Source organism: Schistocerca nitens, chromosome 10 (genome assembly GCF_023898315.1).
Source record: "Schistocerca nitens isolate TAMUIC-IGC-003100 chromosome 10, iqSchNite1.1, whole genome shotgun sequence".
NCBI classification, from domain to species: domain Eukaryota; kingdom Metazoa; phylum Arthropoda; class Insecta; order Orthoptera; family Acrididae; genus Schistocerca; species Schistocerca nitens.
Genome location: NC_064623.1, coordinates 130564735 through 130592409, shown reverse-complemented (window position 1 = coordinate 130592409; position 27675 = coordinate 130564735). Strand labels below are relative to the sequence as shown.

Sequence of the window (27675 nt, the reverse complement as noted above, 5' to 3'; positions counted from 1 at the left end):
CAGTAATTTAAGACTGTAGTAATTTTCATTAAGGAATTCAGTGCTACAGATGGAGAGTTTGCTTAAGGAGCTGTAATGTGACAACATTATGAGGACCGATGAATTACAAACTATACAAGATGGTCAGAAAGAATCCGAGAAACTTGTCAGGGTGTTGCAGGGTAAGGTGGGCTGAAAAATTATTGTTAAGAAAAAAATTCGATACATTGCGACGTTTCAGAATTACTTAGCATTTATGTTAGCAATCCGTTGCTTGTGCAAACCCAAACGACCCGCCAGAGACGGTGTTGCCAAATGTGTTCTTCGTTTCGTTTCCTAAAACCAAACAAGAGAGCGATACAAAATTTGGACATGACGATACTTAGGGCCGAACCAGAGCCAAATACTTAGCTATCGCGTGCGCTATCACCAACTGAGAATAACTGACACTAAACGTATCTGACGGGGTGCGTGAACTTCCGCTCAGCGTTCTGGTGGGCTAACTTCAGTGCTAATGGACTCGGATACGACGCGACGTATCCAAGTTTTTTCTTGACAGTTATTTCGGATCGCAACCTACCCTGCAGAACCCTTACAAGCTTTACAGACTGTTCCTGACCGCCCTGCGTATGAGTCAAAACATTATGACCATTGCCCACAGCGAGATTGAACGCCGAATGATGACGCTGCAGTCATATGACAGGGTGAGCAACGTATACTAGTGCATCAGAGATAATGGGGAACTATCATATCGACGATACAAACGGAAGTTGAGGTAATCCGCAGATGTAAGCGGCTCTGACAAATAGCATGTTGCTATGGCCCAGCATCTGGGAACGTGTATCTCGGAAATATCGAAACTTAGTAGGCTGTTCGTAACTGCATCTATGGAAAATGGTTAAACGGCGGTGGAACCACGAGCAGGCGCCAAACTGACTGACCTCCACGCCTCGTCACAGAACGTAGAGGGCAAAGGCTTGACCACCCAGGACAGAAATGATGACACAGTACAAGTCTGGTGCAGGCACAAGTGTTTGGAAGCTCACCATTCAGCCACGTTTTTGCACACGGAGCTTCGCAGCACAGGACCCCTATGTGTTATCTGCATCTACACTACTGGCAATTAAAATTGCTACACCAAGAAGAAATGCAGACGATAAACGGTTATTCATTGGACAAATACATTACACTAGAACTGGCATGTGACTACATTTTCACGCAATTTGGGTGCATAGGCCTTGAGAAATCCTACCTCTGGCCGTAATAACGGCCTTCATAGGCATAAGCATTGAGTCAAACAGAGCTTGGATGGCGTGTACAGGTACAGCTGCCCATGCAGCGTCAACACGATACCACAGTTCATCGAGAGTAGTGACTGGCGTATTGTGACGAGCCAGTTGCTCGCCCACCATTGACCAGACGTTTTCAATTGATGAGAGATCTGGAGAATGTGCTGGCCAGGGCAGCAGTCGAACATTTTCTGTATCCAGAAAGGTCCGTATAGGATCTGCAACATGCAGTCGTGCATTATCCTGCTGAAATGTAGGGTTTCGAAGGGATCGAATGAAGAGTAGAGCCACAGGTCGTAACACATCTTAAATGTAACGTCCAATGTTCAAAGTGCCGTCAATACGAACAAGAGGTGACCGAGACGTGTAACCAATGGCACCCCATACCCTCACGCCGGGTGATACGCCAGTATGGCGATGACGAATACACGCTTCCAATGTGCGTTCACCGCGATGTCGCCAAACACGGATGCGACCATCATGATGCTGTAAACAGAACCTGGATTCATCCGAAAAAATGGCGTTTTGCCATTCGTGCACCTAGGTTCGTCGTTCAGTACACTATCTCAGGCGCTCCTGTCTGTGATGCAGCGTCAAGGGTAACCGCAGCCTTGGTCTCCGACCTGATAGTCCATGAAGCTACAAACGTCGTCAAACTGTTCGTGTAGATGGTTGTTGTCTTGACTCAGGGATCGAGACGTGGCTGTACGATCCGTTACAACCATGCGGATAAGATGCCTGTCACATCGACTGCTAGTGATAGGAGGCCGTTGGGATCCAGCACGGCGTTCCGTATTACCCTACTCAACCCACCGATTCCATATTCTGCTAACAGTCATTGGATCTCGACCAACGCGAGCAGCAATGTTGCGATACGATTAACCGCAATCGAGATAGGCTACATTCCAACCTTTATCAAAGTCGGAAACGTGACGGTACGCATTTCTCCTCCGTACACGAGGCATCACAACGTTTCACCAGGCAACGCCGGTCAACAGCTGTTTGTGTAAGAGAAATCGGGTGGAAACTTTCCTCATGTTAGCACGTTATATGTGTCGCCACCGGCGCCAATCTTTCGTGAATGCTCTGAAAAGCTAATCATTTGCATATCACAGCTTCTTTTTCCTGTCGGTTAAATTTCGCTTCTGTGGTGTAGCAATTTTAATGGCCAGTAGTGTATATCTACATGATACTCCACAATCCGCCATAATGCGCGTGGCAGAGGGTACCCCATACCACTACTAGTCACTTTCCTTCCCGTTTCACTCGCAAACAAAGGGAGGGAAAAACGACTGTATGTGTTTCCGTATCAGCTCTAATTACTCGCATCTCATCTTCGTGGTTCTTACACGCAATGTGTGCTGGAGGCGGGAGAATCGTTCTCAGCTTCAAATGCCGGTTCTCTATTCTCAATAGTGTTCCTCATAAAGAATGTCCTTCCCTCCAGGGATTCCCATTGGAGTTCCCGAAGAACCTCCGTACATTTGCATGTTGTTCGAATCTATCAGTCACAAATCTAGCAACGTACCTCTGAACTTATCTGATGTCTTCCTTTAGTCCGACCTGGTACAGATGCCGAACGCTCGAGGTCATCATGATGATTTAACGACATCATCAGTTATGATTCAGTGGTCACAGGATCGTTGAGACTTGACCGTGGATCAGTCGAAACGTATCTCCTGGTCAAATGAATCTCGTTCCTCACTACACACAATCGGTGGTCATGTCCAGAGTTGCCGTCATTCGAACGAATGCCTGTGCGAAACATTCGCTGTGTCATGCTAGGACTCTGGTAATGGCAGTATTGTGCTATGATGGAGGTTCCTCTGGACTTCCAGGGGACCTCTGGTGGTAATCCAAACCACTATGAGACCTGTGAACTAGTTACTATTGTGGACCACCTGCATTCCTTCGTGCTACATGTCCTCCCCGAGGGCTGTGACATCTCCAGCAGAATATCAGTTCCTGTCACAAGGACAGAATTGTGCTGCAGTGGTATTAGGAGCGTGTTAGTTAACTCATGTAGATGTTTTGGCCACAAAATGCACCTGTTCTGAAGTAAGTCGATGGGACACATACGGGACGCTATGGGGTGCCAATGTATATACACCAAAAAAGTTTTGCATCTCCTCGGTTCCGACATTTCCGGAACCTATACAGAAAATTGGAGTAGAGATCAACATAAACATCATTGCCGCGCTTTTTATTGTTCATGAAAACCACACACTGAATGTTGTACCACCATACAGCGATACCTTCAGAGGTGGTGGTCCAGATTGCTGTACACACAGGTACCTCTGATACCCAATAGCACGCCCTCTTGCATTGATGCACGCCTGTATTCGTTGTGGCGTACTATCCACAAGTTCATCAAAGCACTTTTGGTCCAGATTGTCCCACTCCTCATCGGCGATTCGGCGTAGATCCCTCAGAGTGGTTGGTGGGTCACGTCATCCATAAACAGCCCTTTTCAATCTTTCCCAGGCATGTTCGGAAGGGTTCATGTCTGGAGAACATGCTGGCCACTCTAGTTAAGCGATGTCTCTATCCGGAAGGAAGTCATTCACAAGATGTGCACGATGGGGGTGCGAATTGTTGCCCATGAAGACGAATGCCTCGCCAATATGCTGCCGATATGGTTGCAATATCGGTCAGAGGATGTCATTCACGTATCGTACAGCCGATATGGCACCTTCCATGACAACCAGCGGCGTACGTCGGCACCACATAATGCGACCCCAAAACAGCACGGAACGCCCACCTTGCTGCACTCGCTGGGCAGTGAATCTAAGGCGTTCAGCCTGACCGTGTTGCCTCCAAACACGTCTCCAACGACTGTCTGGTTGAAGGCATCAGTAAAGAGAACTTTATGCCAATACTGAGCGGTCCATTCGGCATGTTGTTGGGCCATCTGTACCGCAAAGAAGGACCACGTTATGGACGTCGGGAGTGAAGTTGCGCATCATGCAGCGTATTGCGCACAGTTTAAGTCGTAACACGGCGTCCTGTTGCTGCACGACAAGCATTATTCAACATGATGGCGTTGCTGTCAGGGTTCCTCCGAGCCATAAGCCGTAAGTAGCGGTCATCCACTGCAGTAGTAGCCCTTGGGCGGCTTGAATTACGCATGTAATCAACAGTTCCTGTCTCTCTGTATCTACTCCATGTCCGAGCAAAATCGCTTTGGTTCACTGCGAGATGCATGGACACTTCCCTTGTTGAGAGCCCTTCCTGGCACAAAGTAACAATACGGACGCGATCGAATCGCGGTAATGACCGTCTAGGCAGGTTGAACTACAGTCAACACGAGCCATGTACCTCCTTCCTGGTGGAATGGTTGGAACTGATCGGCTGTCGGACCCCCTCCGTCTAATAGGTGCTGCTGATGCATGGTTGTTTACATCTTTGGGCCGGTTTAGTGATATCTCTGAACAGTCATAGGAACTGTGTCTGTGATACAATATCCACAGTCAACGTCTATCTTCAGGAGTTCTGGGAACTGGGGTGATGCAAAACGTTTTTTGGTATATAGAGGGAGAGAGACACACATACACACTCATAAGTCATGCTCAGTCTACAGGCGTCACTGGATGCGGATATGGAGGGGCTTGTGGTCAAAGCAACTTATCTTGATGGATTTCTCCATTTACAGCCCGTATCTTTGCTAGGATGATCCCCTGTTACCAAGTCACGCGCTCGCAACACCACTAGGTGGCATCCTATGTCATGTGGTCAGCACACCGCTCTCCTGGCTGTATGTTATTTTCCAAGACTGAAGCCACTACTTTTCTATCAAGTAGCACCTCAGTTTGCCTTACCAGGGCTGAGTGCATCCCGTTTGCCAACAGTGCATGGCAAACCGGATGGTCAGCCATCTAAGCTTCTTCCAAACTGTTGGATTGGATGCAGAGGACCTGCACCTTGGCTGGCCCATTCCATGGATTTGACGCCTGTAGACTTTATTCTGTGGGGAAAGCTGAAAGATGTAGTCTACAAGGACATAGCAACTACACCCAATGATATGCAATGATGTAGTACTACAAGTCTGCTGAAATGCTAGCATGTGTGCAGACGTTTTTTCATACCAGACTGGAAGCAGTATTGCCACTGATATTGTCGTTTTGAACACAACATTTGATGGTCAATTGTCTCAATACTGGTCATAATCCACATAACTAGTGTACACACTTGTGTCGTTCAGTGTGTGCTACCATAGGTATCGTACAACTGTTGGTATAGGGACTTCGCAAAATACGATATCTCATAAAAGATTCTCACTAAAATCCTGCAACAAACACCACTGACATTCTGATTTACACTACTTTTAGTTTGTTAATGTCAATAGGCACTGTTCCATTCAAAACGTATATGTTCGCACAAAAAATGTACTTTCTAAGTAACATTAAAACAGGTTTACTGGCTAATAATACAAGCCCCTGACTAGCAATACATTCTGTGAAAGCCACACACATCAATAGCACTTTCCAGTTCCGCAATATTTGTGGTGCAAATTTTAGGTGATACATCCTGTATACAGGGTGTTACAAAAAGGTACGGCCAAACTTTCAGGAAACATTCAACACACACAAAGATAGAAAATATGTTATGTGGAAATGTGCCCGGAAACGCTTACTTTCCATGTTAAAGCTAATTTTATTACTTCTCTTCAAATCACATTAATCATGGGATAGAAACACACAGCAACAGAACGTACCAGCGTGACTTCAAACCGAGCGAGGTGGCGCAGTGGTAAGACACTGGACTCGCATTCGGGAGGACGACGGTTCAATCCCGCGTCCGGCCATCCTGATTTAGGTTTTCCGTGATTTCCCTAAATCACTCCAGGCAAATGCCGGGATGGTTCCTCTGAAAGGGCACGGCCGACTTCCTTCCCCATCCTTCCCTACTCCGATGAGACCGATGACCACGCTGTCTGGTCTCCTTCCCCAAACTAACCAACCAACCGTGACTTCAAACACTTTGTTACAGGAAATGTTCAAAATGTCCTCCGTTAACGAGGATACATGCATCCACCCTCCGTCGCATGGAATCCCTGATGCGCTGATGCAGCCCTGGAGAATGGCGTATTGTATCACAGCCGTCCACAATACGAGCACGAAGAGTCTCTACATTTGGTACCGGGGTTGCGTAGAGAAGAGCTTTCAAATGCCCCCATAAATGAAAGTCAAGAGGGTTGAGGTCAGGAGAGCGTGGAGGCCATGGAATTGGTACGCCTCTACCTATCCATCGGTCACCGAATCTGTTGTTGAGAAGCGTACGAACACTACGACTGAAACGTGCAGGAGCTCCATCGTGCATGAACCACATGTTGTGTCGTACTTGTAAAGGCACATGTTCTAGCAGCACAGGTAGAGTATCCCGTATGAAATCATGATAACGTGCTCCATTGAGCGTAGGTGGAAGAACATGGGGCTCAATCATGACATCACCAACAATGTCTGCCCAAACTTTCACAGAAAATCTGTGTTGATGACGTGATTGCACATTTGAGTGCGGATTCTCGTCAGCCCACACATGTTGAGTGTGAAAATTTACAATTTGATCACGTGGGAATGAAGGCTCATCCGTAAAGAGAACATTTGCACTGAAATGAGGAATGACACATTGTTGGATGAACCATTGACAGAAGTGTACCCGTGGAGGCCAATCAGCTGCTGATAGTGCCTGCACACGCTGTACATGGTACGGAAACAACTGGTTCTCCCGTAGCACTCTCCATACAGTGACGTGGTCAACGTTACCTTGTACAACAGCAACTTCTCTGACGCTGACATTAGGGTTATCGTCAACTGCACGAAAAATTGCCTCGTGCTTTGCAGGTGTCCTCGTCGTTCTAGGTCTTCCCCAGTCCCGAGTCATAGGCTGGAATATTCCGTGCTCCCTATGACGCCGATCAATTACTTCGAACGTCTTCCTGTCGAGACACCTTCGTTATGCAAGATTTGTCTCGATACAAACGTGCCGCGCCACGGCTGTTGCCCCGTGCTAATCCATACATCAAATGGGCATCAGCCAACTCCGCATTTGTAAACATTGCACTGACTGCAAAACCACGTTCGTGATGAACACTAACCTGTAGAGCAATGAGTCGCATGTCAACACAAGCACCGAAGTCAACATTACCTTCCTTCAATTGGGCCAATTGGCGGTGAATCGAGGAAGTACAGTACATACTGACGAAACTAAAATGAGCTCTAACATGGAAATTAATCGTTTCCGGACACATGTCTACATAACATCTTTTCTTTATTCGTGTGTGAGGAATGTTTCCTGAAAGTTTGGCCGTACCTGTTTGTAACACCCTGTATATGTATTTCCTCTGATAAAGTATTAGTTGATTACCATCTCACACTATTTTCAATCTTTGTGATGATGACCAATAGTTGCTGACAGTAGTTAGTAAAATAAAATATTTTCTTTGATTGCATGAAATGTCAAGTTAAAATAACAATTTTTTACTAGCTCCCATCACTCTGAAACTTACCAGCCATTGGCAGTACGGTCCCCAACAGCGGAGAATCCGGTGTCGCAGCACTCTGAATCGGTCCACAGCCACCATGATGTGCGTTTCATTAGCCAGTGCCTGGTGAATCTTCGTAGCGGAGAGAGCCGCCATTTGCCTTCCTGGAGGCCTCAACCACGCTGGGTTACACGACTCCATGTAGCTCCGTACATTTTCCACATTGCAGTACTCGAGTCTGGTGGTCACTGCTCTGCACTCGGTCACCTCCTTCCTGACGTATTCGTCCACGAGTGCCTGCCATGTGCTCCAAGCACTCGTCAAACACGCACTTTGGTTGTTCATCCAGTCCCTGATGCTCTTGCACAAGCTGTCACACAGGGTTTCGCATAGGTCACCGGCGCCCAGCAATTCTTCCAGCTCCCTGCAAATGTCGCCTACAATGTTATTAGAACTGCTCTGCTGGCACAGCAGGTAGAAATTCTCCACAAAGCTGATGTCCTCATGGACTGCCTTCCAAACCTGTTCGTTGTTCGGTTTGAGCTTGTACAGGTGGCCACCAGCCTCTAGCAGCTCCAGACCTGGAAAGGTGCCCTCATACTGGCGCTCAAGTATGTCGAGGCTACTGTCGCCCAGACAGGCGTTCGTCAACAAGGCGAATGTGGCTCTGTTCGTATCCAGTGTCTCGCTAATTTCTCTGTAGGAGGTGCAGTACATGCTGAGCCCGAAGTCGCATTTCGTGGCCTCTGACAGCCACGCGCCACTGTGTACGATCATGGCCGTCGGGGAGGTCTTGTGCTTGAGCTGGACGAGCAGGGTGTTCAGCTCATTTTGTCCCTCAGGTCGCCATACCAACACCACGTCATCGAACTTCCCGGCATCGCCATTGTTGGCACACAACTGGAAGTGTAGCCCAAACCGCAGGCAGCGGAGGAAGACCAGGGCCAGCATGCGCTCCTCGTACCGGTCCCCCTCTCCTGTAGAGTGTGATCCTTTATTGTATTCCAGAGCAGCAGACCTGCAACAAGCAAGATGATAACGATGATGATGATGATGATAGTGATTATGACGATGGTTTTCGTGTGCTCAGGGGCGAGGGTAAAACACCCTTGCTGTACATGAATGTATGCATATAAGAGGGTAATCCCAAAAGTAAGGCCTCCTATTTTTTCATAAGTACATAGACCTGTTTATTTCTACAATGGTTTACGTCAGTTTACAGCTTGGACATTTAGCTATTTTTCGACCTAATCGGCATTCCTGTCGATGTATTTTTGTAGACGCTGTGGCAGGTTTTGTTTGCCCATGTCATACCAGCTCGCCGCCGTGCTGTTCAGAAAGTTATGAACCTTTTCTTTCACCTCGTCGTCGGAGCTGAATCGCTGGGACCACAGTTAACGCTGGCAGGTACTGTGAGACTCTGGAAAAACTCAAACGGGCAATTCAGAACCGGAGAAGAGCAATGTTGAGCAAGGGCGTACACATTCTCCATGACAACGCTCGCCCATACATCGCTCGGCAAACCGTTGCTCTCCTGCAACAGTTTCAGTGGAACATAATCACCCATCCACCCTATAGTCCTGACTTGGCCCCAGTGACTATCACCTGTTCCCTAGGTTAAAAGAACATTAGGCCGGAAAGCGATTCAGCTCCGACGACGAGGTGAAAGAAGAGGTTCATAACTTTCTGAACAGCATGACGGCGAGCTGGTATGACATGGCCATACAAAAACTGCCACAGCATCTACAAAAATGCATCGACAGAAATGGTGATTATGTCGAGAAATAGCTAAATGTTCAAGCTGTACACTGATGCAAAACATCGTAGAAACAAACAGGTCTATGTACGTATAAAAAAATAGGAGATTTTACTTTTGGGGTTTATCATAACAGTATAAAATTTACAATGGTACCATTTTTCTAGATAGGAACCCTGGTTGTCAGTGCAATCGGTCGATCATTGCACAAGTTTTCCGATACCATTAGAAAAGTAGAAACAAGTTTTTCATTTCAGCAGCAAATGATGTACGACCCACCCACTTCCTCCACCTCTCCCTTCACTGGACGTAAATGGATGGCTTCTTAAATCACGGCTGCTATCTAGTCTACAACCTAATGGCCATCGCCATCAAAATTTAAAATTAAATATTCTGTTGTGTCATCTCCCTTACAGTCGTGCAAGACGGAGACGTAAATGGCTTGTTTGGCTGAATCACCTGATGGACAGCTGCGATGAGTTGAGGCAACATTCATCTCTCAGACTTCGATCTCTATCACATCAAACTCGCAGTAGGATCCATAGTAACGCGTGGCGCTTGAGTTGGCAAGACCGCAACAGTTTTAAAAGGATGGTTAACGGAATTTTGGCTGTTTTATATTATTCATTGTACGTTTCATATTAGTTCGATTCCACGAAAAGACGATGTTTACCGCAACTCACTTCATCCCAATCAGCACCAATAAGACATCAAACATTGTTTTCCTAATCCTGGACACACTCTAAGAACATCACTTATGATCACAAAGAACAACTGCAAAATGGCAGTTTCATATTTGAAGTTGAACAAAAAATGGCTTTGAATCCTCTTCTTAGAAGACAAGTTTCAACGTTTTGGGATTGTTAATTATTGAAAGTGATGTTTGAGGGCAACTGAGTCATGAAGATAGTATGAATAACTTCCGGAGCTGCGTCATAGTCGCGAATTAAAACAGTGATCCAGGAAATGTAGAATAAATTTCTTTTTCATTTATTTTCGTCAATGATCACAAGACTTTTGCCCAGAAATGATCACTTTCATACCTTCAACAAAACATTGGAAATGAAGTACAACTAACAGATTACATCTTAAAACAATAAAATTTTCCATAATGAAAAATTATTACTTTCATACATGAGGAAACATGCGCTAAAATATGATGAGGCATACCTATTTTCTCACATATACTACTATAAAAAAGCCGTAAAATGTTCGCAAAATCAGCTTAGCTTGTCACACATTTAAAATACGGTGTAAACCAAGCCACAGTTCCGGCGGAGTCATGCTACCAATAGCGCTGTTCATAACACACTGCAGTACAGAAGCACAACATATGTTTGTCCCATAAGCTCGTTAGCTGTCGCTTCTGTAAGTCTACAAAGTCTATAAAATTGTACAGAATGCAATAAGTAAATAGTGCAACAGGTAAAGTCTACAGCAGACTTGCCAAGTGCGTAACTTATTAAAGTGATAAAATGTAATAATTAAAACATGAATAAAGGTAAATTTAAAATTGTTGAAAAGTAAATGGTTAATTAATAATATGCGATTCACAAACGATCTCATTGTCATTTTAGAGGCTTGTCTGGTGATTAGAAACTGTACACTGCCACCTCACCTTATTGGCCAAATGTTTACTATGGAGATTTCTTCCGCTACCAGTGTTTGAATTGGCTCTCTCTGAGCCAAGTGCCACAGCACAACAGCGCCGTACCAGCATTGCCCACAGGGGTAAGTATACAATTAGTGAAACTAGCATCCTCTTACCTTGTAGGCAATTCACTCGTGTTGGTGTATCAAGACTGCCTGGCAATATCAATCAGCTGCTGTAGGTACAACAAACCTTTTGCAAATTCCATAAAGAATAAACAGAATACTCACCCTTCATGACCAGATGCCATTGCAGTTACTATGTCCTGTAGCGTAGGCATTCTGGAAAATAAAAAGAGGCATATGGAAACAGAAATGGCAAGCTGTATTAATTGCATCATGATTTTTTTCTTTTATTAAGAACTATAACCCCATAGCAATCATATGTTCTCACACTCTCTCCCAAGCATGCAATATACGAGGGTGAGTCAAATGAAAACCTTAAATATTTTTTAAAATATTATTTATTGTGCAGAAGTGGTACAGACCTGTATCACTCTTCAACACAATCTCCCCCACGCCCAATGCAAGTCCTCCAGCGCTTACAAAGTGCATAAACTCCTTTAGAAAAAGATTCTTTTGGTAGTCCACGCAACCATTCATGCACCAGGTGGCGTACATCTTCATCAGAACGGAACTTCTTTCCTCCCATTGCGTCTTTGAGTGGTCCAAACATACGGAAATCACTTGGGGCAAGGTCTGGTGAGTATGGTGGATGAGAAAAACACTCAAAATGCAGGTCTGTGATTATTGCAACTGTTGTACGGTCAGTGTGGGGCCTTGCATTGTCATGTTGTAAAAGGACACTTGCTGACAGCAATCCCCGTCGCTTTGATCTGATTGCAGGCCGCAGATGATTTTTTAGGAGATCTTTGTATGATGCACTGATGACAGTGGTCCCTCTAGGCATGTAATGCTAAAAAAATGACGCCTTTTTCGTCCCAAAAGAGAGTCAGCATAACCTTCCCTGCTGATGGTTCTGTTCGAAACTTCTTTGGTTTTGGTGATGAGGAATGGCACCATTCCTTGCTCGCTCCCTTCGTTTCCGGTTGGTGTAAGTGAACCCAGGTTTCGTCCCCAGTAACGATTCTTGCAAGGAAGCCACCACCTTCTCGTTCAAGGCGCCTAAAAAGTTCTTCACAAGCATCAACACGTCGTTCTCTCATTTCTGGAGTCAGCTGCCGTGGCATCCGTCCTGCAGACACTTTGTGAAACTGGAGCACATCATGCACAATCCTACTCCATTCGTAGACTTACTGATGTGACAAACATGCATCACCGTACTGAACCGTCATTCGTCGATGAATTTCAATAGGTTTCACACCTTCACTACGCAAAAACCGAATAACAGAACGCTGTACTTCCCTGGTGCAAGTCGCAAGTGGGGCGGCCATCTTTATACTGATACTGCGGCGGTAGGTGTGCATCTGCACTATGATGCCACCTACAGGCCATTCTGCACGCTGTTTGTAGCAAGTTTACCAACTTACAGGATAACGGTGCGAAATTTCGATTTGTTATTACAAATTTAAGGTTTTCATTTTACTCACCCTCGTATATATATTCTTTCTCATTTCGTATATTTTCAAACAGAAACTGTCTAAACAACAATGTGCTGTCCTGTTTTCGTCCTCCCAGTCAGTTTTCAGAGGAAGTGGGAAAGTTCACTATGTAATCTGAATTTGCAAATAGCAAAAAACAAGGCTCAAGATTAGAGAGAGAGGAAGGGGATATACATAGAGGAAGTGATGCACAGGGAGAGAGGAAGAGAAGATTAGAGAGAGAGAGAGGAGGGAGAAGGAGATGATCCACGTGAGGAGAACGAAGAGATGTATAGAGAGAAAATGGAGAAGGAGACTGGTACATACATCCATTGCAAAGCATTGGCAAGACCATTAAAACAACATGATAACAGTGCAAATGTCGACGGGGTGTGCTGTGCGCCTTGTTTGGAAAGAATATTGTTCCATTTACACATGGAACTTCTTGACAACAGCAACGCCCACTTTTCTCCATGTCCTCAACCATGCATTCAGCACTTCTTGTTTTTGCTTAGGTTTATTTTCCAGCAGTGTAAAATGTGCATTAACGGTAATGGAAAGTTTTATTGATGGAGACTTAACTGACACGTAGGGTCTACCACGTGTACGAATTCATTGAGTGCACTGAAAGAGCGACACAACGAACTGTGGTGAAATTTTCCCACAGCGACGGCACCCACAGCACAGTACCATAGGGTCTGTCTGAGGGATATTGCATTACTCTATTTCGCATTGCCCTGCTATGTGACGAGCCACAGGTCCCTTAATCCGAGGTACTCTGAAAATATCCCCGCAGAAACTTCGAAATTTTTGTCGGAAGAGTCGTATTTACGCTAAACGACCCCAAAACTGGAACAACGTTGTGATTATTCTCTTTCACAAGAAACTGAACAAGTAAGACACATGTCGACCTCATGTCCGTAATGTACACGATATCCATTGAAATTATCACCAGTCACACAGAACAGAACAAATTAAAAAGCTGTTTTGAGAAGCTGATATAACACAGAACGTCATTTGCACACCTAACATGGATACTCTGCAAATCTCATTTAAGTGCCAGCCAGAGGGTTCATCGAACCAACTTCACAATTCTCTATTATTCCAATCTCGTATAGCGCGCAAAGAATGAACACCTATATCTTTCCGTACGAGCTCTGATTTCCCTTATTTTATCGTCGTGATAGTTCCGCCCTATGAAGGTCGGTGTCAACAAAATATTTTCGCATTCGGAGGAGAAAGTTGGTGATTGGAATTTCGTGAGAAGATTCCGTCGCAACGAAAAACGCCTTTCTTTTAACGATTTCCAGCCCAAATCCCGTATCATTCCTGTGACACTCTCTCCCATATTTCGATATAATACAAAACGTGCTGCCTTTCTTTGAACTTTTTCGATGTCAAACATAGGTATTTAGTTTGAATTTACGGCTTTTAGATTAGACTGATTTACTGTGTAACCGAAGTTTAACGAGTTCCTTTTAGTACTCATGTGGATGACCTCACACTTTTCGTTATTTAGGGTCAACTGCCACTTTTCGACCATTCAGATATTCTTTTATAAATCGTATTGCAGTTTGTTTTGATCTTCTGATGATTTTATTAGTCATTAAACGACAGCGTCATCTGCAAACAACCGAAGACGGCTGCTCAGATTGTCTCCCAAATCGTTTACATAGATAATGAACAGCAAAGGGCCTATAACACTACCTTGGGGAACACCTGAAATCACTTCTATTTTATTCGATGACTTTCCGTCAATTACTACGAACTGTGACCTCTCTCACAGGAAATCGCAAATCCAGTCACATAACTGAGACAATATTCCATAAGCACGCAATTTTACTACGAACCGCTTGTGTGGTACAGTGTCAAAAGCCCTCCGGAAATCCAGGAATACCGAATCTATCTAATATCCGTTGTCAATAACACTCAGCATTTCATGTGGATAAAGAGCTAGTTGTGTTTCACAGGAACGATGTTTTCTAAACCGATGTTGACTGTGTGTCAATAAACCGTTTCCTTCGAGGTAATTCATAATGTTCGAACACAATGTATGTTCTAAACTCCTGCTGCATATCGACGTTAACGATATGGGCCTGTAATTTAGTGGATTACTCCTACTACCTTTCTTGAATATTGGTGTGACCTTTGCAACTTTCCAGTCTTTGGGTACGGATCTTTCGTCGAGCGAACGGTTGTTTATGATTGTTAAGTATGGAGCTAATGGATCAGCATACTCTGAAAGGAACCTAATTGGTGTACAGTCTGGACTAGAAAACTTGCTTTTATTAAGTGATTTGAGTTGCTTCACAACTCCGAGGGTATTATCTTCTACTTTACTCATGTTGGCAGCTGTTCTCGATTCGAATCCTTGAATACTTACTTCGTCTTCTTTTGTGAAGGCATTTCGGAAGGCTGTGTATAGTAAATCTGCTTTGGCAGCACTGTCTTCGATAGTATCTCCATTGTTATCGCGCAGAGAAGGCATTGATTGTTTCTTCACATACGACCAGAATCTCTTTGGATTTTCTGCCAGGTTTCGAGACAAAGATTCGCTGTGGAAGCTGTTATAGGAGTCTTGCATTGAACACCGCGCCAAGTTTCGAGCTTCTGTAAAGAATCGCCAATCTTGGGGATTTTGCGTCTGTTTAAATTTGGCATGTTTGTTTCGTTGTTTCTGTAACAGTGTTCTAACCCGTTTTGTGTACCAAGGAGGATCAGCTGCGTCGTTTGTTAGTTTATTTGGTATAAACCTCTCAATTGCTGCCGATACTATTTCTTCGAATTTAAGCCACATCTGGCCTACACTTATATCATTAATTTGGAATGAGTGGAGATTGTCTCTCAGGATGGCGTCAAGTGAATTTTTATCTGCTTTTTTGAATAGGTATATTTTTCGCTTATTTTTCGAGGATTTGGGGATAACAGTGTTCAATCTCGCCACGACAACCCTGTGTTCACTAACCCCTATATCGGTTTTGATGCTGGTTATTAACTCAGGATTATTTGTTGCTAAGGGGTCAAGTGTGTTTTCACAACCGTTTACTATTCGCGTGGGCTCATGAAGTAACTGCTCGAAATAATTTTCAGAGAATGCGCTTAACACAATTTCGGATGATATTTTATGCGTACCTCCGGAATTAAACATGTATTTTCGCCAACATATCGAGGGTAAATTAAAGTCATCACCAACTGTTATCGTATGAGTCAGGTACGTGTTTGAAATCAGACTCAAGTTTTCTTTGTACCTTTCAGCAACTGAATCATCTGAACTGGGAGATCGGTAAAAGGATCCAATTATTTTATTCCGGTTGCCAACAATGACCTCTGCTCATACTGACTCATAGGAAGTATCTACTTCAATTTCGCGACAAGTTAAACTACTTCTAACAGCAACAAACACGCTACCGGCAACCATGTTTGGCTTATCTTTTCGGAACACCGTTAGGTTCTTCGAAAAAATTTCGGCTGAACTTATATCTGGCTTTAGCCAGCTTTCAGTGCCTATAACGATTTGAGCATCCATGCTTTCTATTAGCGCTTGGAGCTCTGGTACTTTCGCAACACAGCTACGACAATTTACAACTGTTATACCAATGGTTCCTGTATTTACGCTTTACATGTGTTCAGCCTGCGCCATTTGTGACTGAAGCCCTTCTTGTGTTTTCCCGAGACCTTCTAACCCAGAAAACCGCCCAGTCCACGCCACACAGCCCCTGCTACCCGTGTAGCCGCCTCCTGCGTATAGTGGACACCTGACCTATTCAGCAGAACCCGAAACCAACCACCCTTTGGCGCAAGTCGAGGAATCTGCAGCCTACACGGTCGCAGAACCGCCTGAGCCTCTGATTCAGACCGTCCACTCGGCTCTGTACCAGAGGTCCGCAATCGGTCCTGTCGACTATGCTGCAAATGGTCGGCTCTGCTTCCATCTTGCAAGCAAGACCGGCAGCCTTTACCACTTCTGTTAGCCGCTCGAAATCAGAGAGAATCTCTTCTAATCCAAAGCGACACACATCATTGGTACCGACGTGAGCCAACACCTGCAGTTGGCTGCACCCTGTGCTCTTCATGGCACCCGGAGGATCCTTTGCACATCTGGAATAACTCCACCCGGTATGCACACGGAGTGCACATTGTTTTTCTTTCCCTCCTTGTCAGCCAAGTCCATAAGGGGCCCCATAATGCGTCTAACGTTGGAGCTCCCAACTACCAATAGTCCCACCCTCTGCAATTGCCCGGATCTCGCAGGCTGAGTGGTTTCCTCTGAAACAGGACAGGCAAAGGCATCCGGCTCAGCAACAGTGTCAGCCACAGACAGTAGGTGGAACCTGTTTGCCAGAAAAACCGGAGAGGCCTTACGTGCGGCCGCCTGGGAAGTCTTTCGCCGCCTGCTTCGCCCTGGAGCGACCTCCCACTCGACCACAGGTGAGGGGTCAGCCTCAGTGCGAGCAGTAACTGGGTTGGCCACCGGTGAGGGCCGATCGGAGGACTCTGACGCGCTGGACGTCCGTTGGATCCCCACGGCCGTTCCACAACAGTGGTGCCCATCCACTGCAGCCGAAGCTATCACAGCCTGAAGCTGAGAGCGAAGTGTCACCAACTAGGCTCGCATCCGCATACGACAATCGCAGTACCTGGCCATATCAAAGACCGTGGAAAACTAAACTACGCAGATAAACGGACTATCGGCTCGAGCTACGGAAATCTACTGCAGACCCTGACGAAAACGCACGAACTGTGTCTAGTAAAACGCAGATATTCAAGAACCTAAGTACCGAAGCACTCAGGTGAAACTAAATAATTTCCCCCTGACAAGGAGCCTGTAATATATCACAAAATCGGTTTACTTTCTAACGCAAACGAAAACGCGAAAACTGTGGCTATTATATTTTAAATTGACACGCAGAAACTCAAGAAACTAAACTATTAAAGCACACAGATGATATAATAAAATTCGCTCCTGGTTAGGAACTCGTAAATGTCACAAAAGCGGTTTACTTAACTGTTGCTGCGTCTGTCGCGGTCGGCTACTACTGCCTGACTGTACATCATGAACGTAATTATTGAACAGAGCAATGAGTATGAAAGCCCTTCACTTAGTTCAACAAAATCGTTAATGACAACACTTGAGAGCACTGCGCCCGTGCAAGTATACTGACTAAATATTTAGGTTCATACGACGACTTCCATTATCATTGAACAGGGTAAGGAGGAAATCAAAACTGGAGAATGTGTCAAAAAAAATTGCATGTTCCCTAAACTGATCTTAGCGGCCCTAGAGGACGTAAGCAGATGTTTGAACTGTGAAAGCGGACACGTGATACCTGTTAATAGCACAGTTGAAGCACTCTCGGTTTGCTGATTGTAGGGAAGCAGCCTACTCACGCTGCAGCAAATTCACATCAGTTTCCATTGTGTGTTAGTCAGTCTGCTAGCTCTGACGTCATAGATGTTGCGCAATACCTTAAAAATCAAGCAAATGACATAAAACTTTCCTAGTATGTCTGGAATAATGATAAACTAATGTGTGTTAAATATCAGCTTGATAACTTCAGCCGTTTCCTTTATTTGGACGTTTTTCTATAAAAATAATTGGCGGCACAGAAAAGAGCTAGAGACTGCAAAATTTGTATTTAGATTCAGCTTTCATAATGATTTAATAAAAATAGTACTTTGGATTTCACAAATTAAGATGTTAGTGTAAATTCATGATTTTGTGGTTTTCATCTCAAAACTAGAGGAAGCAAGATAGATTAAGTGAGCTTATAAATCATACTAGGATGTTTAGATTTTAATAGGTTGGAGGTCCGCTATGATGATGAAGCTGTAAAAAGTTTCTTTCAAATATCTATTAAATTATAGCAATAGCGGATCTCAGAAGGGACAGTTCAGAGCCCATCTGCTGCGTGCAGTGCAATTAAATTAATTCTCTCGCCTAAGTTATTAAAGTTAGCCACGTCAAAAATTTATTATCAATACTTCCCTGCGTGCTGAATGCACAGTTAAATTAGGAGCTTCATCGGCCTTCAGCAAGAGAAGCTAAAATTTATTATGTAACTTGAAGTGGTGCGTTACTAGCCTAGCGGCTAGTCGAGCCAGCCGATTTGATCGAGCATTTCCTCAGCGGTCCGCACCGCGGATATATATATAAGAGCGCTGTGCGAGGAGCAAAGGCCCCAGTTCTCTCCAGACGCTGAATGACACGCCATCTGTGTCGGGAATCGCGCCGCGCCAGTATCAGTGCTACTAACAGCCTCGGGTGCCGTATTATGTTACTCGAGATGAGCGTAACCAGGAAAGCGTTTCAAGTAAAGTGTTAATTCTGGGATGATTTTCATTATCCAGCCTCAGTGTGCGTATTGTCGTATTTTCACGTGCCGTCGCGGGACAGACATTCTACTACTTATTTAGCGTGGCGTTTGATGAGAATTTTCATCAAATTATGGCGAGCATTCATTTCAATATTTAACTCGGACATTTATAGTTGCATCAGCGCAATAGACTCTGAACTGTTCTGTTGGTTAGGTTGTAGGGATACTTGTGTGTGTATTTGTGATTTGGAGAATATACTCAAATATTTTGGAATATCGTTTTTGATTAGAAATCCCGGACAATCTCCTAGTTCCTCAGAGCTATAAGCTGCAGCTATAACATTTTTCTCAAAAGAAGTGGGCACTAGGAACTCTTATTTACAGGCTTCAGGTTTTGTCAAATCGCTTTCTGGTGGCCTACAAAGTAAATAGAGAGCCAGTGTTGAGAACGGCGAAAGACAGCATTAACAACAATTTAAAAGCCTGAAACTTTTATACAGCATTCAAACATTTATGCATCAACGATACCAATTCAATGCTAAAATACTAACCGCCGCCCCACATATGGTGCATCGGCCAGGAAACGCAACTAAGTGAAAGCGATTTTTAACTATTCGGATTCGCTAGTGGAATGCGACACGCAGCTGAGTAATAGAACAGTGAAAGTGTTACGTGTGCATGTGGACGACTCAATTGGATTAACAACGCATCTGGATTGACGGAGCTGGCATTGAGTCTAGAGGTGCTGCCAGCATCGCGAGAAGCCAGTTTTGCCGTACCGCCGTCGTCAGCCGCAGCAGCCGTAGCCGAGCCTGCAGCTACGGGCCGCGCAAACACACAACAGCCGTCGGAGTGCCGTCTGCAGTTCAACGTGCCACGTCACATCAGTAATCCCGGTACGCCGCGCAGACAACGTCGTGCAGAAGGAACTAAGTTAAGTGAAAGGCTGTTAAAATTTTTACTAACCTGCACTAAAAGACTGTCGGCGATGGAACCGCCGAAAGAAACTGAGTTTAAACTTAAATTAGAACCTATGTCTGTTGAGGGAAATGTAAATTCAGACCACGATTCGATTGTAAATATGCATGAAGGTAATGGTAAGGTGAAATATGAAGTATTGTCTCCTGACAGTAGTGTGGGAAGGTGCAATGATTCAGTGATAGAGACTCCTGTAGTAAAGCAGAAAATTGAAATTGTAAATTTATTTGATGATAGTTTCTCTGATGAATTAAAAATGAAACAGTCATCAGAGATAGTAGAATTTAAACAAAAGAAGTTAGACATGTCTGATCAATCAGGAGTTTCATTTAGTTTTGATGATTCTGGTATTGGAGCTAGTTTTTCGTCACCTGAGTGTGATAAAAAGCCAGCTAGTGAGCAACCCAAAGATGCTGGGGCTGTTGATTTAAATGTTATATTACAAGCAATAGCTGCCAGTAATGCTGAATTAAAGTCTGAAATAACTGAGGTCAAAAGCTGTCATGCAAAAATGTCAGCCAGTAATGCAGAAATGACAGCTGAATTAAAGTCTGAAATAAGTGAACAGGTCAAAAGTAGTAATGCTGAATTAAAGTCTGAAATTATGGCCAGCCAAACTAATTTTAATAAACGTTTGGAGGTAATGGACGATACCTTCAAGGCTGGTTGCAATAAGTTGAAAGAGGATCTAGACAGTTTGAATAATAAAATAGATTGCAACCATGAGGATATTAAGAAAAAGGTTGCTCAACAGTTTTCTGAGATGTATAAAACCGTAAAATCCGAAGTTGCTGAGGTTCGCAAAGACTTCCAAATGGAAGATGCGAAGCTGGAGCACAAGTTAACAGAAAAGATCGAGGCGGAGTCTGAACTGTGCTCAGATAGATTTAAAGATGTTAATATAAAAATAAACATATGTCAATCAGACGTAGATGCAATCAAAACTGACACTACTCATATTGTACAAAGAGTAGATAATGTGGAGATGAAAGTAGAAAATATTAATACTAACATGGCTAACCTTGAGAGTAAAGTAGCTTCAGTAACTTCTGGTAATGGTAGTATACAACAAGTTGTAGCTGCAAACGCCGCTTTTATCGGGTGTCGGCAGTTCTTGCGGTTCGATCCAGATAAAAATATCCACCCGCTAGATTTCTGGAACGATTTTGAAGATGTAATTCCACCAACTTGGTCTGAACGAGAGAAAATCTCATTTATTAGAAGCCATTTAGCAGGTGACGCCATGCGTTGGTCAGCTGATGTTATGTTAAAGTGTAAAACATTAGCGGAATTTAAAACAGCTTTTATTAACGAGTATTGGTCTAGCCATAAGCAAAATGATGTGTTAAGAGAATTTTGGAGTGGGAAACGCTTCAATGCAGGCAAAGAATCTATTAAAGAATTTGCTAGGTCATGGATTTCACGGTTGTCACATTTGGACGAAAAGCTGAAACCTGAGATGATTATACTAGGTCTTGAAGCCAAACTGCCATGGTATTGGCAAACTAGAATTATATCTGCCCCTAGAGACAATCTTGATCGTTTCATTGAATATTTGGAACGTGTAGAACGTGTTGCTGCCAATGAGGAGCAAGCACGTAATAACAGAAATGCCAATAACAATAATAGTAATTTTAGGAACGAGCAAAATGGCAATGTAAACATTAGAACAGTAGGTGTTCGCCAGCCTAGGAGAGGTAGGAATTGGGGGAATAATTATCAGAATCAACAATGGCATCCAAGGGATAATAATTTTGTTTCAAAAGGAAATATACATGTAAACCACAGTACGGAAAGTAATGCTATGCCAGTTAACTATAATGAAACTGAAGGAAACAGTAGTAGGCCGAGGCAGGAAAACTAGTTCCCGTCTATGAGGACACTGGCGCTCACCAGGCGGTTACTTTTCCTAAGCCAGTAGTTAAGGGAATTGGTAAGACAGATCAGAATACTCAAACTGAACATGTGGATGAAGAGTCGGTAGCACCTAAGGATACAACAGAAATATTAGATCACTCACAGTATTTGATAGATACCGTGTTAGAGACGCTTTCTAAGTGGGAAGAGAAAGAGAAGGCGCAGCAGTGTAATGATAGGGAGGAGCTAGAAAATACTGAATTGACAGGTGAAGAAGCAGAAGAAATTCATGCTTATATTTACGATGAAGATGATGTGCTCTTATCTAAAGTGCCTGTGCAGGATGTTGATAATGTATTAATAGATTTAGGACAGAAGATAAGTGAGAATGTAGAGGGTAGGCTGTTGAGGGTCGATGAACCCAGTAGCTGTGACCAGTTGTCACTTGAGAAGAAAACCGACGATAATGGTGAAAGTGGTTTAGCTGTAACTAATGTTATGCCCGGTCTGGAGGCGCAGAATCGCTCAGACTACAGTAATTTGGGTCATGTTCAGCAAACTAAAGGTAATGAAGTCGTGCGGTGTTTCGATTTAAAATTAATAGACCGACTGGAAAAGGCAGCTGAAAATTTAATTCAGGAAACCCCTACACACTGTGACCTAAATGTAATGAAGACAGATGTCGATCACTTTAGTTGGAGACAAATCCAAAAGGAACTGTTAGATGAATTTGAGAAACCACCTGTACAACCTAGAATAAGCCACCCTATAATAATAGTGAATATGTTGGGTATCAATGTACGTTGTCTCTTAGACAGTGGAAGTGAAGTGAGTGCGATATCACAGTCCTTCTTTGATGCATTACCTGGTAAAGACAAGCTTACAGTAATGAGGGTATCAGGACTAAGGATAATTGGTGCTACTGGCAAGGTGTCAAAAACAGTAAAGCAAGAAGCTTTACTGCCCTTTAACATAAATGGTAATTTAATTGATCATCCATGTTTAATTGTAAACAATCTCAGTATTGAGGTTTTAATTGGCATAGATTTCTTGTCGAAATATCAGAGTGTTGTTGACTTTGAAAGAAGCCAGTTAAAAATGGTCTTGCCAATAACCGGAGTAATTACAGTACCTTTTAGTGATAAACATGTAGTAACTAATGATGAAACTTGGGAGCTGCCTATACGAGTTCTGAGAAATAGGAGGTATTGGGACGAGGATGTTAATCTTAGTAACAGTAAGCTGAACACAGAAGAAGAAGAAGAAGCAATTATTTTAGACAAACTAGAAGCTAAATTGCAAGAAATCAATAAAATTTCCGCCAATCAGAAGGAAGAACTGATACAGATTCTAAAAAGGTATCATAAAGTATTTTCAGATCGACGTGGCGTGTTCATAGACAGCATTCAATTAATGAATGCTGTAGGGAGGAGGTTTTTCTGTAACCTCTACACAGTGTGGCAGCTGTGCAGTCCCAGCTGTGTGAGATCTTCTTTCCCTTTCAGGTCTCACTCACTCTTCATCTTTCCTATCTACAAAAATTTAGACCTCTTCTTTCTAACATATTAAATTTTCCGTTATGAATATCAAAACAGCATTAAGCTAATGAATGCTGTAGGGAGGAGGTTGTTCTGTAACCTCTACACAGTGTGGCAGCTGTGCAGTCCCAGCTGTGTGAGATCTTCTTTCCCTTTCAGGTCTCACTCATTCTTCATCTTTCCTGTCCACAAAAATTTCGACCCCTTCTTTCCATTACGAAAATTTTCTGAAGCCTGCATTCAACTAATGAATGCTGTAGGGAGGAGGTTGTTCTGTAACCTCTACACAGGGTGGCAGCTGTGCAGTCCCAGCTGTGTGAGATCTTCTTTCCCTTTCAGGTCTCACTCATTCTTCATCTTTCCTATCTACAAAAATTTCGACCTCTTCTTCAAAACAAAATTTTCTGTTATGGCTATCAAGCCATGAGTTATGTAACCATTCTATCTACCGATTAGTGAAGAAAAATACCTGATATGACAAACCTAATAGTGACAAACAATAGAGAAGTATGACGTAATTAAGATACAACTGTATTTGAGTAACAATTATGTATAGTACCCTGGTAATATTGTAAGTACAAAGTGTTGTTGTATTGGAAATGGTCCCACAATAATAATTTAAAAAGATATATGAATTCGTGTACAAGCAGGATCTGAAGTGGTAGTGAAACCTAGTGTATGCATTAGAGCTAACTAAGAAATAGTAAAAGAGATTGCTTAGTGTTAGGAAAATATGCAGATAAGTTGTAAGAGTAAACTCACCTGGTGTAGCAAGGAAAGGCAGTATAATAGAATTGAGCAGTGTTTGTGGTTGAGACGTGAAGGACACGTCCCTGAAGTATTTATAAGGTTGGAGCTGGCCATTATTTTGGTGTAGTGTGTGACAGGATACACCTACACGTATTGAGGTTATGAGTTGGAGGCGTGAATGCGACCATAGGTACCCTTATGTTAGATGAGACAGAGCAGCTCATGGTGTCCTATAGGTTTAAGGAAATTAGCATTACGCTCGTCCATAATTACTTGATGGATTTTAGTGGTAAGTCGAGAGAGACTACCTGTGGTTTCAGCGTCCGATCGAGTGAAAATGGATTGCCACGTGAGCAAACTAATCAGCTGCAATACACTATGGATATGAAGTAAATGTGCTATCCTATGCTTTAAATATTAATAGAGTGAGTGTTAAATAAGTACATACACTAGCAAAGTAAATAAGTAACATAATGACAGACGTGAAACAATATTTTTAGCTCAGCATAAATACACTTCAAAGTAAGTAAGTAAGTACCTAATTTCAGATGTGGAACTGACATAACAGCAGAGGACCAATAAGTGGATTTTGTAGACAACTAAACGTAGTGTGTTTTGAACACTCACAACTGTACTATTACCAAAAGTTACTCACCTGTACTAAGAAGCTGAAAAAAAACAACCACTAATCATACTCATACTATCTCTAAGATTAAGGTAATCAAAGATGAGTCAGCTAAGTGAATAAAATACAAAGGTGTCAGTGAATGTACCGAGCATTGGTTCAGTGTTCCGGACCTGAAATAATAAATTCAGACTAAATATGATTTATGATTGTATGTCTTGAGCATAAATTTTATCTAGTACATGACTAAAGGCGTTTTGAGCCATTTGTTTACCAATTCATGACAATTAAGTAACCTCGAGAGTATTATTGAAAAAGATTCTGTTAACTTTGTTCCAGCAACATATTGAAGGCTAAGATGTATATATCCCCATTTCATTGTGACCCACCCTTAGATGTTAAGTGAACAGAGTCTGAGGCACTCTTTTTGTTTGTTCTACAGGACAAACCAGATAATGGCAGCCTGGTAGCTGCGTGAAAGCGTGGGGTGACTTGGACACAACTCACAGTGACCCCTCCCCTTTCCCCTTGTAATTTAGAGAGATCGAGAAGGACGTACACCATAGCAACTTCCCCTCCTCTACCCTTGTGAGTGGAAGTGTAGGACGCCAGCCAAAGCGGCTACAACCACGTGTGTAAAAATTTAGTTGTGAACTTTTCTTTCAGGTTTATAAAAGACTGATAAGGAATAATCATCTGTTTATGTATCATGTTATCTTCCTTGAATTTGTGGGTGTAAAAATGTATTTGATGTATTTAATGTAACTAAGATTTTCACAGTTTTTCAATTTCTATGTGTTTGTTAGTCTAAGGCAATATGTATGCCAAAAATATTTCATTGACTTTGCTTAAAATTTGAGTAATGACATTTCTAAAGAGGCAGTGAAAATGCCCGCAATTTAAATGATTAATGTAGAAAATCAGTTTCTTTTAATATTTATATATGTTTATAATTCAATTTTGATTTTTCATAGGGAGTTTAAATTGTACTCTTGCTTCCCTTTTTGAAATTAAATTTTTTTTCTTCATTCATTAACATTCATAAACAAAAAAAATTTAAGTAGAGGGTGATGTAGGGAAGCAGCCTACTCACGCTGCAGCAAATTCACATCAGTTTCCATTGTGTGTTAGTCAGTCTGCTAGCTCTGACGTCATAGATGTTGCGCAATACCTTAAAAATCAAGCAAATGACATAAAACTTTCCTAGTATGTCTGGAATAATGATAAACTAATGTGTGTTAAATATCAGCTTGATAACTTCAGCCGTTTCCTTTATTTGGACGTTTTTCTATAAAAATAATTGGCGGCACAGAAAAGAGCTAGAGACTGCAAAATTTGTATTTAGATTCAGCTTTCATAATGATTTAATAAAAATAGTACTTTGGATTTCACAAATTAAGATGTTAGTGTAAATTCATGATTTTGTGGTTTTCATCTCAAAACTAGAGGAAGCAAGATAGATTAAGTGAGCTTATAAATCATACTAGGATGTTTAGATTTTAATAGGTTGGAGGTCCGCTATGATGATGAAGCTGTAAAAAGTTTCTTTCAAATATCTATTAAATTATAGCAATAGCGGATCTCAGAAGGGACAGTTCAGAGCCCATCTGCTGCGTGCAGTGCAATTAAATTAATTCTCTCGCCTAAGTTATTAAAGTTAGCCACGTCAAAAATTTATTATCAATACTTCCCTGCGTGCTGAATGCACAGTTAAATTAGGAGCTTCATCGGCCTTCAGCAAGAGAAGCTAAAATTTATTATGTAACTTGAAGTGGTGCGTTACTAGCCTAGCGGCTAGTCGAGCCAGCCGATTTGATCGAGCATTTCCTCAGCGGTCCGCACCGCGGATATATATATAAGAGCGCTGTGCGAGGAGCAAAGGCCCCAGTTCTCTCCAGACGCTGAATGACACGCCATCTGTGTCGGGAATCGCGCCGCGCCAGTATCAGTGCTACTAACAGCCTCGGGTGCCGTATTATGTTACTCGAGATGCGCGTAACCAGGAAAGCGTTTCAAGTAAAGTGTTAATTCTGGGATGATTTTCATTATCCAGCCTCAGTGTGCGTATTGTCGTATTTTCACGTGCCGTCGCAGGACAGACATTCTACTACTTATTTAGCGTGGCGTTTGATGAGAATTTTCATCAAATTATGGCGAGCATTCATTTCAATATTTAACTCGGACATTTATAGTTGCATCAGCGCAATAGACTCTGAACTGTTCTGTTGGTTAGGTTGTAGGGATACTTGTGTGTGTATTTGTGATTTGGAGAATATACTCAAATATTTTGGAATATCGTTTTTGATTAGAAATCCCGGACAATCTCCTAGTTCCTCAGAGCTATAAGCTGCAGCTATAACATTTTTCTCAAAAGAAGTGGGCACTAGGAACTCTTATTTACAAGCTTCAGGTTTTGTCAAATCGCTTTCTGGTGGCCTACAAAGTAAATAGAGAGCCAGTGTTGAGAACGGCGAAAGACAGCATTAACAACATTTTAAAAGCCTGAAACTTTTATACAGCATTCAAACATTTATGCATCAACGATACTAATTCAATGCTAAAATACTAACCGCCGCCCCACACGATGAAGTATGAAAGTTAATAGGAACACTAGATAGACGCTGTACGTTAAAAAGGAGGTTGTAGTTTTTGTGATACTTACGTCTTTGCCGCAAGGAGACTTGTAACTAAGCACATGAGTGAAGTAGATCTCTTTTTATTCAAAGTTTATGTTGGTGTTAGCTAAAGTCACAACTAAGGATTATGTCGGTTGTACCTGACGTCAGTCTTCTTTCTCGCCAATTCTCGTGTAATTTCCTTTTTTGGCGAACTTAATGCGCGGAGGCTGTTTTTCAGCACACTGTCGCTGTCTGTTTATGTATGCTGCGATCGCTAATATCCCCTTAATAAGCATAGG

At 42.8% G+C, this 27675-nt stretch overlaps 1 protein-coding gene across 2 annotated transcripts in view; it reads right to left on the bottom strand.

Annotated features, from left to right (window-relative positions):
- Positions 1-27675, bottom strand: part of LOC126210142 (uncharacterized) — a 120393-nt gene that overhangs the window by 39493 nt on the left and 53225 nt on the right. Inside the window, exons 2-3 of one of the 2 annotated variants that reach the window (XM_049939291.1) lie at positions 11387-11437; positions 7774-8767 (exon numbers count right to left, since the gene is read on the bottom strand). In XM_049939291.1, coding sequence (XP_049795248.1) covers positions 7774-8767; positions 11387-11436 — 1044 coding nt within the window. In that variant the 5' untranslated portion in view covers position 11437. The remainder of the gene's footprint in view (positions 1-7773; positions 8768-11386; positions 11438-27675) is intronic. The other variant, XM_049939292.1, reaches the window with a different exon arrangement.